General features: G+C 43.3%; 1 protein-coding gene across 1 annotated transcript; it reads left to right on the top strand.

The window, feature by feature from the left end:
* The first annotated feature begins 5,268 nt into the window (after positions 1-5,268).
* Positions 5,269-18,882, top strand: LOC106497820 (annexin A8-like protein 1). The gene is made up of 13 exons (XM_013958843.2): positions 5,269-5,349; positions 5,457-5,503; positions 9,489-9,579; positions 9,859-9,953; positions 11,163-11,276; positions 12,125-12,215; positions 12,856-12,935; positions 13,562-13,621; positions 14,155-14,248; positions 15,926-16,021; positions 16,266-16,324; positions 17,196-17,318; positions 18,624-18,882. Exons 2-13 carry the CDS (start codon positions 5,483-5,485, stop codon positions 18,681-18,683), a joined length of 984 nt encoding a protein of 327 aa, XP_013814297.2. The 5' UTR covers positions 5,269-5,349; positions 5,457-5,482; the 3' UTR covers positions 18,684-18,882.
* The last annotated feature ends 229 nt before the right edge of the window (positions 18,883-19,111 follow it).

Raw genomic sequence — 19,111 nt, 5'->3', positions numbered from 1 at the left:
CCAGTAGCTAGTATCTCACGGGGACTGCTTCAGGATGCTGTCTTCATCGTAGCTTGGCATCTGTCATGTCCCTGTCAGACTCCAAACAGTAAAGGGTATGTTGCTACCTTGCTACTTCTTTGAAGGCTAAGTAGCTAAATTTTGGAGACATCCAGGGGCTTATTCTCTTCTCGCTTAGGCTGCTCTGTATACCTCCTTCTCCATCACAGGGTCACTTTGAGCAGCAGGAGTCTTTAATTGTGTACAAATGCCAGTACTGACTCCATCAAGGGCTAAATAAAAAATATTTCCCATAGAGGTAGGTGAGGACATGCACAAAACATTTCACACACAAGCATCCAAAGGCTTCCCGTATGCTGTGTCACACCCACTGCTGGCACTCAGACTCCTGGCATCTGTCATGTCCTTGTCAGATCCAAGTGAGCGTCTTTTGTCCATTTTGATTCAGAAGACGCTTTCTTTGTTGGCCTTTGGGGTTAAACAAGAGTAGCAAATGCCAGCTTTGTTGTTAGTGTGACTGCAAAGAATTCCTTGATGTCAACACTAGAGCAAGAAAGGAATGAATAGAGAAAAATGCTTCAACCAGAATCAGACAGAAAACAGAGCAGAGCCAGAGCAAGCCGAGATGACGCGCTTTGCTGTGCTGTGCTTGTACTTGTACTTGTGCTTGCGTTTCACCCTGGCCATCCCACCTGCAGCAGATGGGCTCTGCATGGCAAAGGTGCTCTGTAAAGTTGAAGTCAGCACACCCTTTAGTAACCTGCACAAACCTCTCTGCACAATCCCACACAGTGCCAACTGTCCCTACTGATCTCAGGGCTCATCCTCCTGAGTTACAAGGTGCTGGGTGGCATCAGGCCCCAAGTTTTTACTCTGCCGCTGTCTCTGTGATTGAACATCCTCCAAAATACATAGATGCAAATTTGCTCCTATGATACTTGGCACAAAGCTGCTTGCAGTAATTTAGGAAACCTGGAAAGTGAAGCTGAGCTAGTAATTTTCAAAAATAAATAATCCTATTTTTGGATCATTTTCACTATGTAAGATGGTTCAAAGGCAAGAGAGGAAGGGACAGGGTGAACAGTGAGCTGTCAGGTATGCTAGTGTAATTTTTTTAGGCTGTAGTGACTTTATTTATTTTTGCATGACAGATGCTCTCATTGCTCAAAACAACTGCCTTCTTCTGTTCTCTTCCTCCAGCCCACACCTCTTGCACAAACAGACAGTAACTTTTTGTTTGGGTTGGCCTGCCAGCAAATTTACACAGCCCTCCCATATAATGATCTGATTTCAGGTGCTGATGAGCTGATTAGCAGAGACAAGGGCATTTTCTCCTAAGAACCATGACAGTATTCAGCTGCTGGTGTTCATTTAAACAATTAAAAAAAAAAAAAAAAAAAGGATAAAAAGAAGTAGCAGAAGGTAGTAATGCCTAGCCTCTAGAGCTGTTTACACAGTGGCTTAAAATCTGCAGGATGAGGTTATTGTAGCTTGTGCAGTGCAGGATTACAAACCAGGCAGAAACCATGGCAGCTGCTGGGGCAAGAGGCTGACAAGCCATTGGAAGGTAGGGTAGGGTAATGCTGATAGTGGGGGTAGAGGAAAAAAAGGCTTGTAAGCAAGGAGGTAATGTCTGCTCCTGGAAAGCATAGAACTGGGTGAGGTGTTAAGAGTTTAGTGCTGTGTAAAAGAAAATCCTGCAGTCTGCTGAATTGGGTCCTTGTCAGAGCTACAGTTCTGTGTGGTATTACTTACAGGCTGGACTGGAGAAAATTACTCATCCCTTGGCTTTGCAACAGAATACCTCTCTCCTATTTGGTCTGATGGTTTTACTCTAATTTTGTGAACTTTAAGTAGTCACATTATACTTTTAGTCAGATTATCATTTTGCACAAAGGCATCTCTGTTCATTTGGTCTGTTATTTCCCTAGTGATTAAGATCTTGATTGGGAGAAAAAAGAATAAATAAAAACTTTGGGGTGAAATTCCCAGCCCACCCTGCTGTTCTTGTCTTGCCTGACACAGTTTTAGTAAAAGGGAAAGCCATGGAATAAGTGAAATTGCTGAACAGCTGAGACCCTATTTTGCATAAGCTCTCATGTTCGAAAGCAGCTGATGCCTGGCCTGAAACTTTCCAGGCATGTGGCCAGACTGTGCTAACCTACAGATGGGAAAGGGGACACAGTGGGCTGCCTCTGTGCCCTGGAAGTCTTTAGTCACCTCAGTCTAAATTAAAGTGTACTTTGAACAGCTCTCATCCTATCTAAGCAGAGAAGCCAGAGTTTTAATAGATGGTAAAAGCTTCCTGATTCAATGTCAGTAAAGCACCTTCCTAAGGTTATCAGCTCATTTTATTCATGTCTTGGATCTTTATGGATTTGAACAAGGTAGAGTAATCCTACCTGTGAGTTCTTTTATAAAAGTTTGCATACACTGGTTGAGCATATATCAAGAGCAGTTCCAATGTCCCTGATTCAAGCTTGGAAAGTCCTGGGGCAGAGTCAAGAAAACTGAAGTACAATGGCAGCTTGTTCATTTTGTCTAGCTGAAAATTGATTTGGAACAAATGGCTTTAAAACCCACAAACCAAACCTGATTATGGGTCATGTGCCACTCCTGCTGGAGGTTTCTGCCCGCTCTTGCTGGATGATGGCTGTGCAAAAGCTGACTCAGCCAGGTGTGTCGGGAGGAGCAGGAGCTCTATGTGAGCTAGCTGGGGGCAGCAACAAGTGACTGGGGATGAGGCCAGAGAAAACCTCTCTTCTGGAGACACTTTGGGAGTGACTGTCCTCACAGTGCAATTGATCCACTGCCCAGGTAACCCTTTTGCAAATAACTGAGATGTGATTGTATTTCGTGGGGTACCAAAGTACTCCAGAGTGCAGGCAGCCAGGATTGCTGTCTGAGTCAAATTTTAACTGTCTCAATGTGATGGTGGGGCAGAGTTTCTATTGACAGTCTTATTAGTGAATTTGGAGGTTGCTTTCCAAGACGAATATTATTTGTGATGCAGAAATGACTTCTTGTTTGTGGCAGAGAGGCTTGGGAGAATCCATTCATTATCTCCTGCCTGTCTTCCAAATTTTTGCACATTCCTGAGGGTAATTTCTGGATTACCTGTGAGACTATGCCTTCCTTAGCTTCCTGGCACTATACAGGCTGTGTGTATATCTCTGGTGCATAGTGAAGTGCAGAAAACACAGACAAGCTTGCTCACATGCACAGCATATTTGTTAAGGGAGGACCAAGGTGTGAAGATCAGTCTGTTTATGTTAAGCTGAGCTGCTTTAAGCAAAGTATCTGCCCAGGCAAAAGGGATAGCAGTCTGTGGTGCCTGCCTCCTGCCACACTGGCCTGAGGGTGCCCACTGCTCTAGCCTGTATTAAGGCTGCCCAGCATTGCTCTGAGCCTTGCTGCATTTGAAGCTCCATTCATCAGATTCTGAGGCTGAAATAAGATTCACCATTCACATGAGAAAAGGATCAATTTTTATTAACACAATGAAACACAATGAATATGGAGGAGCAGGAATCAGTTCAGAACAGTACCACTGCACTTGGAAAGGGATCTCTCAGTGTTCAGTTTCTCCAGACCTTACCTTGCCCATCCATACAGATTTCTTAAAATCTGGCCAGCATTTCTGCACATTGAAATCTAATTCTCCTATTAAAATCTCATATGGGTGTCCCTTCACGGTCTTTTTAGTTCATGCTGGCAAAAATGACTCCTTGGACTTTCTCCCGTTTTCTGTCTGGTTTGGTCTCTGCTCCCCTCTGTGACCTACAGCTGATTGCTGTAACTTTGCAATTTTCTGTCTAGAAGGGCTTCTTTGTCCTTAGAGACCTGAAGAAAACTGACCTCTGTGGTAGGCTGACCTAATTAAATCCCAGTGCAGGGAAAAGGCATACGTAACCAGCCAGGCACAGCCATGGGATCCAGCAAAATAAGCCCACCCTGCTTTGGCCTGCTTTTGTCTGGGAGGACAGGAATGGAAGCCTGCTCCTAAGCCATTCCCAATGTGTGCTGACCGTGACCCTGCCTCTTAAACATGGGAAGCCAAGCCAATGCAGGCTCTAGATGCGTACTGACTATGCCAAAGCAATGCTTCCTCCTTCCCCGAGCATTGTTGCAATCAAATTGCCCTCTCTGTATGGTGGATGTGTCTGGGGGGGGAGTAGCTGGCACAGCTAGTTCCAGTGGGAATAACCAGAGCAGTTTCCCAGGCCATGGGGGATCTTGCTGGGTTAAGCGAAGAACCAGTGTGTGGGAAGGCAGTAAGAGAGGTCCACACCTTGGCATTTACCCAGGGCCCCACGTGGGTCTTTAACTGGGAGAGGGGACGGAGAGGGGACAAAGTTCCTCTGTAGCAAGGGTTAAGATTAGAGCTGGTGGGAACGTTTCCACCAGGGCAGCTTTCCATTTAAAATAAATAAATAAATGCTGGCACGGGTGACTTCTGACAAAAGTCTAGACAGGAAAATCTTGCTACAACCATAAGATATTTCAGCTGATTTCACAGGAACACTTATCCAAATTAAAGTATTAAGAGCTGTTCAGCTCTTTTTAAAATAAACACAAAGGAAAAAAAAAATTCAGTCCACTGCTGAACCTTAACGTAAAACAGCAGCTAGTGCAAATCCCATGGTAAACTTGTCAAGGCTGGCATCACTGAAAGTAGTGAGCCCTAAATGTACTGGTCCTATGTTAGCCTAGAGATGCTTCCTTCCACCTGTCATGCAAGTCCAGCCAAGGGACAGGGAAGGACCTCCCAAGTCTCTGTGTACAGTCTGCTGCTTTACTGAGCTTTACTGCAAGATGTAGGACATGATTTTTTTTTTTTTTAATAGGCCTTGTTGAAAGAAGGGAAATTGGGGAGGATTTGTAAAGTTCTAGTGTCCTGTTTTGCTGTGGTCCAGATTGGTTGAGAGAACCAGTCCTTAATAATGAGAGTGGCCTATTAAGTTGTGGGAGAACTCACTGAGTCTCAGTGGAGTTTTATTCTGGGAATTACCTGGTTGTAATTTGCATGCTGTGTCAGTGCCAGAGGCTAAAATGCTGGGGCGGGGGAGAGGGGGCTCAGTGGAAAAATTAAAAGGTACTTTAGTCAACTGAGGTTGAATGTAGGGCTCTTCACAAGGGAAGCCTGGTTTATTAAGCAACTTGATCTCTCCCTGTGAGATCATATGTGAAAAACAGGTCGAGCCATGTCTGAGGGTGTTGCCCTGTGGAATTTATAGATAAAGGTGGTTTATAACTGTGCGTTCCCAGCACAGAGAAGCTGGTTCTGCCTGCAGTTTCCAGAGGGAATAAGCCTCTTGTGAGAAGCACAGTTATTCTAATTTTCTTGTGGTAAGTTTATTGGAAAGAACTTTTCTTTCTTCCCTTCCCTTCCCTCTCCCCCCCTCCCTGTTTCTCTTATCATGAATTGTGAAATGTGTGGTTTTATTCATTAACAGGTCCAGAAACAACTACCGAGACAGCAATGGCGTGGTGGAAGGGCTGGGTAAGTAGAGGAAATATCAAAGTAAGACCCCTTTGTTTTGGCACCATAATGAGATAACATATAAATTGCATCAGTCACTGTCTGGAAATGAAATACTTCCCTTTAGAAATCAGCCAGACCTATTTGCTGATTATCTGACTATAAAACAGTTTTAAAGAACTTCCAAAACTTTGATTAAGGGAGGTGTTAACATGCCTGCTGACTTCAGGAAAATGATCAGGCTCTTCCTGGTTCTTCGGTTAAGCAGGGTGCTGGGGTGTGTTTGTGTGTCTGGCTATGTGGGAAGATGATGCTGGGGAATAGCTAAATTGCACAGCTGAGTTCTGCATTAGGTCCAAAAGCCATGGGCTCCATGTCTGTTCCCCTCTCCTCTGGGCAGTGATTTCAGGACACTGTGCCTATCCCCATCTTGGTTTCCGGTTGTGTTGGCAGGCCACAGTCACAGAGGGAGACCGTGACCAAGCTGCAGCATCCGTTTTTTTGGTGGGTTTTGAATATTGCTGCAGTGACATAGAATTGGGCACCATTTGGTCGGCTTGCTAAGAGGCAGAAATGCTGTGCGTGCTGCCTTTCGGATTCCTGTGGCTTTGGGCGGTCTGTGGCCCAGGGTGCTCGCGGGATGCCCTGAGCAGCCTCGGCAGTGTGAGGAGGAGGACTTGGTGCCCAGGGCAAAGCACAGCTCTGCCGACATGGCTGGCAGCGCTCTCGTTAGCTAACAGAGGAGGCCGGGACCTGGGGACTTTCTCTCTGTAAGTCAAGGTCTAGCAGAGACCTGCTGGAGCACAGCGTGTGAGGGAGGAGTCGTGACGGGAAAGTTGTGTTTCCCGGCCCTGCCACCTGCCCAGCAGCACTGCCAGCACCGCGCAGGCTTTGCCTTTGCTGCTTTTGTCTCATTTGTGGCATGACCAGTCCCAGAGCCCCCCTTCTTGCTGTGAAGATGGTTTTATGTTTCAGCAGCTCGTACAAGCAGTAAAACTGCAGTGAGGTTGATGTGCCAGAGGACGCAGCAGCTGCTCTGTTTCCCGGCTGTGGCACAGGGAGTCTGGGCGTTGACAGCTGGCTGAGCAAGCAGCCTCAGCTCTTCGCTTGCGTGCGCCAGGACCTTCCCGAGACTAGCTCAGGAGCTCTAAGCCCAGGGAATTCAGGAGGGATGTTCTGCAGTGTATTATATTACTGCAGGTGCGATACTCCCTTGTGGAGTGAGAAACCACTTCACATGGACTTGATCATTTCTCAGGCTCTCAGTTATAATTCTGCCAGCGAGAGGAGTGGGAACTGAAATTAAAAAAATCTTGAAGAAAAATGTCAAGCAACTCTCCATTTTCCAGGTCTTTAACAGAAAACCTTTTCCTGATGTCAGAACATGTCATGACTTTTTTCAGAATATTTGGTATTCTAATCTTCCTTTTTCCTGATCTCCCTCTGCCTCTCTATTTCGTTTTGGAAGCTCAGTGTAATAAAACAGGTTTTACTCAAAGCTTGAAGGAAGACTCACTTTAACTTTTGCCTTTTTTCCCCTTGTTTTGTTTTGTTTTTTTTCAAAGATGGAAATAGCTTGAAAACTTAGAGTGAAGAAAATAAAAGGAGTAAAGCTTGAGAAAGCTTAAAGCTTGAGAAATTTTTTATCTATTGGTGTTGTGGGGGTGGAGGTGTGAAGAGAACAGAAGAGGACAAAGGAAGGGTGGTAAAACAATTGTTTTGATTTTTCCAAATTCTTCGTGAAAATTACAATTCAAAACTGAACAAATGAAAAATATGAAATTTATTTTTAAACTTTCCACAGAAAAAAGAGTAACCCCACCTGCCTCCCTGAATTTCAGATTTTCAGTAAAATACAATTTAGATTTGAAAATATTTTGATAGGAAAATTTTTACCCACCTCCTCTTCATTCATAAATTAAAAAGCTTTTCAGAGCAACAGCTGTAAGGTACACTGATTTTACTGCTTTCCTGCCAATTATTCATCTTCACATGACAGTTACACAGATGCTTTGAGTATTTTCAGTCAGGTAATTATAGGATCAATTCATCCAGAAAAGAGACCAAACTGAACTGGGTTTCTGGAGTAACCTGATGTGATTGTACCTTTGTTGAAGCAATTATATACACAAAGAGAATGAGGTGTAGGATGTGAGTCATGAGTGAGCTACTTGAGCCAGGATGGGCTGTAAATCTTTATTGGAATTAGTTTTAAAAAAAGTCCATTGTTTGATTTGTTTCTGCCTATTCCAAACCTGTATGTAAATGAAAGCCCAGCTTTGCACTCCCTCTTTCCTTGAGTTACTGGGCACAGATCCAGAGTGTTTCTTCGACATGGTCTCTTGGGTGTAGCTAGAGGATTGTCTAACTTTTTCAGAGCAAAATCAGAGGGCTGAGTGTAACCTGTCCACACCCTCCTCTCCGCAGCTGCTCCCTGCCAGTGGCAGGGTGTGGTGGCTCACGAGCCTGTCGCCATGCTGATGTAAAGCTGTGAACAGAGGAGGGCTTCCAGATCCTTCTGTGTTTGATGAACACATCATCCTCTCTTGTTGGGCATCATTGCCTTCTGGTTGCTTGTCGCTGCCCCCAGAGCTTGGCTGACAGGCAGGCAAGTGCTAGTTATATCTGCCAGCAGAAGCTGGACAAGGACACTTGGGCTGGCTTGCACAGTCATCCTGAGCCTCAGCTCATGCCTCAGCTGTGGTGCTAGGCTGGACCTAGCATTTTTTGGCCATGTGCTCAGGAGTGTCTAGCATTAATCTTGCAGACTGTCATTAAAAACAAGGACACAGGTCCTGAAGGGAAGTTTCACAAGCTCTTCTATCTGGCAATGATTACCTGAAGGCTGGCTCAGGGAGAACTTTTCTCCAGGGACAATTTCTCCCTGGGAAGAACTTGGATGACCTTGTATGACTCTAGGGAAAAGGGGTAGAGACCTATTTCACACAGGAAATAAGAGCAGAAGAGATTTGCACCAGAGCAGGAGACTGCTGGGTGGCACTCAGTGACCCATAACATGTCACATTTTTGAGAATATAGTAGTTTCCTGGGACAGTATAAAGCCCTCTGCTGCTAAGAAAGTTAAAAAGTGCTCCTTACTGGAATGAAGTGGTAATGATTTTTTATGAATTTAACCACTCACATGCTTCCATGCTGACAGGACCTTATTGTCAGAAATATGTCAATATATCCAAGCCAGTCCCTTGACTAACAGCTTTTGTTAAATTGAAGCTCTTAAGCTCAGGTTCTGGTTGATGGTATCACTCTCTCGTGGCAATCAGAGACTTTCTGCCCTGGAACTCTGGAGCTGGAAGTTTCCTAGTGATCCGTCTGGGTGATTTCTGTATAGTTAGTCCTCAAGTCATGGAGAGAAGGAGAACATTAATCCTATGTTTCTCCAGGTGGGTCTACTCCTTCAAAATGGCACTGCTCTTGGCCCAAATCCTTCCAGCAGAGATGCTTGCTTCTGTGAAATTAGCTGTACCCAAAATGAAGCAGCAGCAGAATAAAGCTGCTACCTTGAAAAATGGTCTGTGAGAGCATGACTATGCCTTGAAGTGGAAAAGGCTATGTATAAAATGACCCTGTGCTAAAGCACTGGGTAATGTGGTTCCTAATAGCGGTATGATATTATAACATATGTGCTCTGAAGCATTGCCTTTAAGGGGTCATAGGAAAGTCCAGCCTCTGCAGCCTATTCAGCTTTTTCTGTCGGGACCACCTGCACTTAGAGTGTCACAACAGCCTAAGTCATGCTGTCATGCTCTACTGCTTTGCATTTCACATTTCAGCCAGGAGCCACAGGCCAGTACAGCCGGAGAGAGGCAGGAAACTTGTGTTCTGCTTGGAGCTTTGCCCCGACAGATGACTTTGAAGCAACCACTGGAATTCCCTGTGCCTTTCCCAGGTGTAGGCCAGGGATAATAACATAATTTCTTTTCCAAAATGCTTTTCCATCAGCTAATGAAAAGCAGCAGAAAAAAGCCCTGTATTCTTATTCTTTCAGAGAGAAGAGGAGAGCAGGTTCGTGACAGGTGCTTTGAGCTTTGACCCCAAGCCTGATGCTCAGACTCTGTACAAAGCCATGAAAGGGCTTGGTGAGTTGACTTCATTTAATATCAACCACATGTGTAAATTCTTATGTGTTGAGCTTATAACAATCCAATTGAAAGCCTTTCCTTAAGAAAATTGCAGCCAGAGATGTCATGTTTTTATGTGGAGAATTCAAAATTAAAGCTTCCTCAAGAAATACTTAAATTTCTACATCATGAAGGCAGTGAATTAGGGAAGGCTGGCTGGGTACTTGAATCTGAATTTGGGACTAGTCTCAACTTATTCTGTGCACTGTGTTAATGGCTTATTGTTCTTCTCCCTAGGGACTGATGAGCAAGCTATAATTGATGTCCTAACCAAGAGGAGCAATATACAGCGACAACAGATTGCCAAATCCTTCAAGGCACAGTTTGGAAAGGTTCTCACAAAATGATATTCAGTCACTATTTCACTGCATGCAGGATGTAGCAGATGGTTGTACAGTTCATCCTGCAAGCATGGTTCAAACAGTATTCAGGTCTTCTGGAAATACATCGATTGATATTTGATTGTAAGGCCTGGGGCAAATGTGTTAAATTCTATTTTGGTGGAAAAATTGGATTTCCTTCAAGATTACCATTTTCCTGAAAATGGCATTTTTGATCAGAAATGTATTTTTTTAAATCTACATTCACTTAAAGCATAACTTTGCGTTGCTTTTGAGACTATAACAAAAAATTATCCTTTTCTAAGTGTCATTTTGATTAAAAATTTGGTTTGAGGCCCTTTTAAATTACAAAAAAAAAAATTAAACAAGGACTTATTTCATTATATTTTTTTTAGGAAATTTTGAAGAGGAAAACAAACTGTAGTTGTCAAAAACCATGTTTTTCTGTGGCTACCTTTCTGGCTTGGATAAAATCTTATTTTTTTCAGGAAACTTTCTGTGCTGCAAACTCTTCCACCAGCCCTACTGTGGATCCAGTTGTATGAGAGTCACAGTTAAACATGAAAAGGGAGACATGTTGGGAAAGAGCAACATAGGCTATTGGGTCATCGTAGGAAGATGAATCTCCAAAGACCTTTAAAGAGAGGAGGGGGATGCCCTGTAAGGGCCTGAGAAAAGGGAACAAATGTGCATGGGGGAATATGGGACAGTGAATAGAGTTGCTGCATCCTAGGTACCCACTAAAACAGGGTGAGTCATACCCCCAAAAACTACTTTACTATGAGGTTAAGGTTCTGAAGCCCACCTTTAAACAAACTGTGAGCCTGATTCTGTAAAATGCCTTGGTACGCACTTATGCATGGCCTTTGGGATTCACTTTTATGTGAAGTTAATCCCTTGCTCAATTCAAGGCCTTCAGCTGCCTGGTTCTCCAGATTTGTATAGCAGGGTGGAGGAAGATTTTTATCTTCCTGACTCTGTCAGAATTGATTAGTATGGAGGAGAAGCTTGGGTGTCAGGATGACAGGGGATATAGAAGGAGTTAGACAAATCCCACTCTGAAGGTGGGTACCTTTTCCAGCCCCAAGACCTTGCTAATGAACTATCAACACAATCCTGTGGGTGACAGAGATGAGCAGTGCAGGGCAGAGAAGAGTTCTTTTGAGATTTTTTTATAATTATGTAGTGCATGTTTAACAGGATCTGATTGAAAGCTTGAAGTCTGAGCTGAGTGGCAAGTTTGAGAGGCTCATTGTAGCTCTCATGTACCCACCATTCAAGTACGATGCCAAGGAGCTTCACGATGCCATGAAGGTGAGTTGCTTGCATGCTGCTTATTAAGTAATAGCATAGCTCCAGTGCTAATTTCCTGTAATTGCGCTTATTAATGCAAGTGATAGTAACTGGAGTGTTGTGTGATATAATTTCTCAGAAGGCTACTATTAATAACAAACTATATAGTTAATTGTTCTATTAAAGCACATTTGTGGTGAAAAATGCTACTTTAACATTTAGGGCTGCATTTGGATTTTTGTACATATCTCATAGGGCTTGGGGAAGGCAGCAGCAGGAGAACTAAACTCTTAGCTTTGGCAAAGAAAGATCATCCACAAATGCCAGTTTCCAGCTAAATACTTCTTCACTGCTTTCTGCAGTGCCTCCTGTGTATGGAGGTCAACAGTCTCAGGCCAGAACTGCTGCCTGACACCCCATGTGAGAAGTGAAGCCTTTAAGGAATCAATGAGTGGTGGTGAGAGGGCCAGGCTGGAGTTGGTTGGGCACTGCCTGTTGATGCAGTACCGTTTAAAATCACAGATTGAGAGAGGTCTATGAAAATGATACAAAGATATATTGACTGGACAAGAGTTGGTCTCCCCACATCTCTCCAATACTCTGTGTCATCAAAGACTCAGATCCAAAAATGCATTGTAGAAGGGCACAGTTGCATAAAATCATCCTTTAAAAGTTGTACACCTCAGTAAACAAATCTGTGCACAAACCAAATGTGTCCCAAGCTTTCATCCTAACAGTGCTCAGCACACAGCCCGACACTTTGCTGCTATTAAACTCCTCACTTGATGATATTTCTCTAGCAATAGATTTTGCTGCATGATGAGACATCTTCCTCCACTTTTATTTCTCCACTGTGTTGTCAATTAAAGGGTGTGGGAACAAGCGAAGGTACCATCATAGAGATCCTGGCATCACGGACAAAAGCACAGATCAAAGAGATAATCAAAGCATACAAAGAAGGTAAATTGCCTGGGGCTCTGCTTTGTGTGATCAGAGCAATGTGTGGCTGCCTGATTGCACAGTAGGAACAAGGTTACCCACTAACCATGTCAGCAGCCAAATGGGATTTTAAAATTAAGAAGGTACAGCCAAACTCTGCTTTCAGCCTGGCAAACAGAACATGGCTGTGATGAGAAAATCTGAAAATCCTTTTCTTTCTCCATCCAGTTGGTGGAAAAAGTCAGCAAATCACAAATTTGGTTCAGCTGGGACACACAGACTATTTTCAGTGTACAGACGAAAATATAGCTACTCACTTCACTTTATTTCTCCACCTTAAATATACTGTAGATGGGAATCTGTCAAATATGTGTTGGTACATATTTGACATCTCTTTGCTCCCTTAAACTACATCTCTGTCAATAAGTATTGGATTATGCCTTTGACATCAGTGGAGCTAGTGTTACACTCAGCCACAGATGGGAATGCCTGTCTGGGTGTCACTGAGCGTGTAGGCTGATCTCACCCCTGGGTCTTTCTCTAGTGACTTTCTTGACTAACACCAGGCTTTTTGTTTGTCCTTGGGTGGCTGATGACATCCTGACCTTGTGACCCAAATGATAAATTCTCTTTCTCTTGTCCTTCTTTTTCCCTCATGTAGAATACAATTCTGATCTGGAAGAAGACATAAAATCAGAAACAAGTGGCTATTTTGAACAGATTCTAGTTTGCCTTCTTCAGGTAATGTTAGAAAAGAGAAATGGAGATCTAAAGATCTTAACATTTTCCTCTTCCTTCTCGGGGAAGCCATGAGTAGGGGCAATGCAGTCACGATCATCAGATAAACTGCAAAGACAACATGTCACTTTGACTGGTTTTTTGGGTTTTCAGCTTCAGAGCGAGAGAAGCAGGGAACCCCCCTTTCCCTTAGCAACAGTAAAAGAGATGGAAACTTTCTGTCAGCTCTGCAGTGAGGAGCCACCTCACTTTTTCATATGCATAAATACACTCATTACAGTCATTACACTCTCCAGTGATCTTAGAAAACAATGCCCCCAGTTACGATTCAACCCTATTCCAGATTCTGCCCCCACAATGCTGAGAGTGCATTCGGATGCATTTACCCTACTGAACCTTTCAGCAGCAGAATAATTTAGCAACTTTTTTGCTCCAATCATGTGAGTGATTTCAATGCATTTCAGTCAAGGAGTTAGCTCTTGTGTTTTCTGAAACGTTAGTGCTCAAGTACTCTGCAGAAATAGATAGCTGAGAAGGAAAATTCATCTTTGTCTAGAACATACTCTGTGATCCTTGTATGGAAGATACTTCATGAAAGCAAATGGTTAGCTTTCTTTTTATTTTCATAGGGTGAGAGGGACAATGCCACTCTCTATGTGGACACAGCGCTGGCTCTCCAGGATGCAGAGGTACTCTCAAATGCCTGTGATCAGTGGTATGCCTGGATCCCAGTTATCTTGAATTTCAGAGTGCTTGGGCAACAAAATCCTGGTCAGCAGGGGGTTGAAGCCATGGCAGTTTTGAGAGGGCTCTTCTGCAAGCACAAGCAGCTTGGAGTGCTTCAGTTTTGCCTGCACTGCTGAGCCTTGCCACTCCGTAGAGGAGTGATCAGAGCGGGGCTCAGGCTCAGCTGCTTTCAACATATGGAAGTACATGGATACGGTGGAGTGGGATGGCTAAGAACAGGGAAGACCCTCAAGAGCATTGTTAGCTGCTCCGGCTGCTGCAGATGGGAGAGAAAGGGGGAAGAGGTTGCTGCCTAATTTGACTAGAAGATACAGTCAAGAATTTATGCGTTGAACCATTCTAGGAGAGTCTAGTTCATATGGTGTTTTAGATTATTTCAACTTCCTTTATCCAAGCACTGCCTTATGCCACACTCCATTCCTTCAGCAGCTGCATGCGTACAACATCTCTAGTAACTGTGCATGTTAAATTGCAGGCGCTCTATGCTGCTGGAGAGAAGATACGGGGCACGGATGAGATACAATTCATCACCATCCTGTGCACAAGGAGTGCCACACACTTGCTGAAAGGTAAGGAACAGAGCCCCCACTCACAGGTCTCTGAAATGAGACTATCCAAAAAGAGGAGGCATGGCTACAGATGGCAAAGGCAGGTGATCAGAACTAAGCACCTAAGTGTGTGTCCTAATTCTTGGCTGTTCAGAGTGCCCAAGAGCTGTCAGTAGCTTTGGTGGGAGCTTGTGAAGACTCAGTGCCACTGAAATCAGGCTGCTTACTTGGGAGTCCTGATACTGTAGTGATGGCTAGAGGATATAGCTTTTCTTATAAATCCCAGGAAACAGAGACAGTCCCCTTCTAACCAGCTAAGATCATGTGATGGATAGACCTGTGACTCCTTAGCCATGGGTTCCTCTGGGAAAAATCACTGATAAAGCGATGGGTAGACCTTCTTGCCTCAGACTCTTGAGGCCGTCCAAGGCTCTGACTAACGGGTTTTGTTATGTAGGCTGGGTTTAAGCACATCAAGTAGTGTGTAAGTCAACTGGAGCTAAATTAGACTGGTGATAAATTAGGTATGTCTGAGCTTTTTCAAGCTGAGGTCTTCTGAGACAGTTTTCTAGGCCCTGGAAGCCAGCCCCCCCCTCGCGTTTTCAAATTTAATCTCTCAGAATCACTTAAAAAAGAAAAAAATGGCTCTACTCTTTGGCTGCCTCAGCCTTTAAGAGCTGAATTTCAAGCTGTCTTTGTCTGGATGCAACCAACCTTTGGGACATATTTTATCACCAAGCAAATGAATCTGTGGTTTCCTCTGTACTGAGGCAGGCTGTGAGTAACAGTTTATTTTTAAGACTTGAGTGTACATGTTGCAGTTAATATATTTTGAATATGGAGAGCAGGCCTGAGTTGTGAAGATTGTATCAATCTGTCTATTCTGTAGTGTTGCCTTTCACAGAAGTATCAGAGAGTTCATGTCTAGGGAATTGATCTTAAATGTTGTGGAAACTTAAGTATGATGTTCATTGTGTTACAAAGCTCTTTTCCTTCTTTGCTAGTTTAAAAGCTGGAAATCAAACTTGAGGTCTGTAGTTCTGAACCCCAGAGTATTCTGTGTGCAAGGGAAACAACAGTAACTCTGTTGATGATGTTTTGTTAATGTGGGAATTCAAAATCTTGGAATCTGCACCTGTGTTCTGCTTTTCTTTTCTGAGTTGTTTTTTTAAATGTGGTTGGAATAACTTTTCCCATGCTGTTGTCATCATTTAAAAGTCCAAGGGCCATGAGCAGCATAATCCTAGATTTAATCTGATTTTATTTTGGTTCCTGAAGCCAGAGACATGAACAAACACAAGAACAAATGGTAGAGTTGTGCCTACCCTTCTGTAGCTTGCTTCAGTTCGGTGGTTAAACAGTGACGAAGGGTCAGATTTCCAAATATGAAATTATTAAACTTTACCTTTTCAAAAGAAGACAGAGAATTAAGCCCCTCTGTTCCATTAGTCACTCTGTGCACATGCAGTTATTTACTACTTTCTGAGGATTTAGTGAACGTTGCTACCCACTTTTGTAGCTGATTTCTGGGCATGACTAAAGCTTACTGAAGTTAGTGCAAATGTGGCCACCGCTTTAGGCTGCTCTAGTGGGATTTGTGTTTCCATATCTCCAGCCAAGCAATACCTGTAAATATTGGGTGCAAAATGCCTGAGCAGTTGCTTGGTGAAGATTTAAAGTGCCTTGTGTTTCAAACAGTGTTTGAAGAATACCAGAAACTTGCCAGTAAGAGCATAGAAGACACTATCAAGAGTGAAACTCATGGTTCACTAGAGGATGCCATGCTGGCTATTGGTAAGAGCTGCTATATTTCCCTTTTTCTTGTCTGAATTTGTCATCTTTTCTCCTACAGCAGTTGGATGTGGATTGGATCTACTTTATTAGGCTATCTGGTAGGAAGTGAAGCATACTTCTTAGATAAAATAAACTAAGATCCAAGGGAAGGACTGAATTAATGGAAAGCGTGTTGAATCTTTATCACCTGCTGCTCTGGGCTGGGATTATCATTGATACTTACTGAGCCTTTTCATATGCCTAGTGAAGTGCACGAGGAACATCCATTGCTACTTCGCAGAGAGGCTGTACTATGCTTTAAAGGTAAGACTCTTCATTACAACACAGTTTTTTCATACTGGGCGTAACTGTAACCTGACTTCCAATAGAAATCAGAAGAGCCAAAGTTCTGGTGAAATCCAGCAATGTTAGTTGCTAGTAACAGCAGATTCCCTTCAAAAACCTTAGGTAGAAAAGTACCCTTTAGTCTTGAGATACCAAAAGAATCTGGCTTTTCTGACTTAGGACGCCACAAGCAGGCCAGTCCCACCTTCTGCTATGTGGACAAGACTTCTCGAAGAGGCTTTCCTAGGATGTTCATCATGGTGGAGTTTTGCCTATGATGTTAACTTAGTAGATTGGGTGACAATGTTTTCTTTTTAGGAAGCAATTCTCTCAAAGGAGTATAAAATGAGAGATTTCCACATAAGAATACATGAGACATATGGGTAGTGCAGTCAGGGCCAACTGCACTCGTACTTGTAACTTTTAATCCATATGTAAAAGATGCCAGCCATTCCAACTCTTTGGAAGGCTGGGACAACTGATTATTTTCATATTCCCCCCAATTTTTTTGTTATCGATGTGAGCTTAATGTTCCTGGGAATGAAAGATTATACAACATTGGCTGAATCCAGGTGTTGCATGGGTGGTGCTGGGGAAGGGCAGTATGTATTCAGTCCCCACTTCCAGCTCTGTAGCATGTTTGCCTTTGCATTTAATATGTGCAAAGACTTGCAGCGCAATTCTGTGAATGGCTTTTGGTGCCAACAGCAGGTCCAGGAGAAGTAGATATGCTGCAGAAAGTATGTCAAGTGACATTTGAAAACTGACTCCTCCAGTCCTGGACCAGTTTGCGACAGCTTATCCCTTGAACACCCACTAGCACTGTAGACTGACAAATCTATTATTGTAGGGGGCTGGCACCCATGATGGGACTCTTATAAGGGTGATCGTTTCCCGCAATGAAGTTGACTTAAATCTTATAAAGGCTGAATTCAAGAAGATTGCAGGACAGTCCCTCTCCAGCAGTATTCTGGTAAGCATCGTCTTGATATGATCATTCCTAGTCATCACATACATTCCTAACCTATGAGACACTCTCATGGTTGTTTTCAGTAAAAATATTTCTGCAAAGATCATAGCTTTCCTCCTTCATCAGACCTATTAAAAATCTCCTCCTTGAGAGATATACGTGCCTGAAGCATGAGTCTGATTGTGTGCTCTGGATGTGACTTGGGCAAAGCCAAACCTGAGGAGAAAGTGCCAGGCTTCTCATTGACAGACTGCATCTGTGCATTTTATGATCTCCTAGATGAATCTAGATCCATTTAATCCTTCCTGTCACTCCCTTCCTACACTGCTGTGCTATTTCCTCTTCTCTCTGCTGTCCTGAACTTCCTCAAGCTAGTGTCACATAAGTTAAAGCAGTTGTGGCTATTTATATTAAAGCAGTTTACCCCAGATGAAGGCCTGGTCCATACTGTGGTGAGACAGGTCTAGAAACTGAACCTTGTCAAAGCTTATTGTAACTTTTGGGGTTTGAATCTCAGCTCTGAGTGAGTGATCCTTTTCTAGCAGAAAGCCATGCTATCTAATAGGGCTGGAATGCTGTCTTTTATAATCTATCACAAGGAATCTGGTGCATTCCTTTCCCCCAGTGCATATGGCACAGAAGTCCTATCCTTAGTAGTTTCCATGGGAAGTCTCGTTCTGTAATGCAGGCCCTTTCTTCTAATTGACACTGTCAGTGTCTGTCATGTTGATTAATGATCAGTCTTCAAGGGTCTGTATGCAATATTCATTCCTTCTGAGAAGTGTAAATGGGTTTACACCTGTCACCACAAAATAGTCAAAGGGAGCAAAATGTTCATCTCATGATATTCTCTGTAGTGCTTTTCTAGATCAAAATGACCATATTTGTGGCTTTCTGAAAAATGTCATGTGTTGGGGCTACCTATACTGCCCTTTCCTTTCCTGTGAGGGAAAGAACAATACAGGGATACCCAGGGGAGTTAAAGTTGAACACTAAAGGCTCGGTTTCTCTCATTCATGCTGACTTTTTCTGGGCTGCTCTGCGGGATGTAGTCCTGATCAGTTGCTCACCTGGATTCCAAAGAAAAAAATTGGACTTGATAAATATTATTTCAGGTGGCAGCTACAGGCCTTGTTTCTCTATTCCCTTTTGATGGTGTGTCAGCTGGCAATAACTCTGCTAAGTCTGCCTTGCTCTTTGTAAAGCCCTTTTCCTGTGCAGGTATATCTCATGACTGAAAAAGGCAGTACTTGGGGTGCTCAGAGGGACTTCTGTACTCACCTTTTCTTATTTGCCTTCCCCTGTCAGGATGACACAAGTGGCGATTACAAGACAGCCTTACTGAATCTCTGTGGCAGTGATGATTGACAAAATCTAAGAGGAAGACATTGAAATGGATACAGAGAGAAAATTATTTGTGAATAAGTATCTGAAAATATACATTCAGAAAATCCTTCCATCGAGCCAAGTGGAAAACAAGATCAGATTAGAGGTCAAGATTTTCAAAGCTTCCTAAGGGTCGTGAATACTCAGTACCCATTAAAAGTTCCTCAATTCCCTAACAGTTTTTGAAGCGTTCCTGTTTGATTTTTGTTTCTATTTTGTTCTGTGCAATTTCCCTTCCCTTTTAATGCACTGTGAAGGGTGTCACTTGGACATGAAGTTCAAGTTTTCTTCAAGTCATGAAGTCCTCTGTAGGAGTTTCAACACCTGAACAGCTGTACAAAGCTCCAACTGTCCAGAAGCCTTGTTAACTAGGTCTAGCTGGTACAGCACCTACTGTTTGATCCTGAGCA

The sequence above is a fragment of the Apteryx mantelli genome, chromosome 7, assembly GCF_036417845.1.
Source record: "Apteryx mantelli isolate bAptMan1 chromosome 7, bAptMan1.hap1, whole genome shotgun sequence".
Classification (NCBI taxonomy): domain Eukaryota; kingdom Metazoa; phylum Chordata; class Aves; order Apterygiformes; family Apterygidae; genus Apteryx; species Apteryx mantelli.
This window is presented reverse-complemented; position numbering and strand designations above follow the sequence as displayed.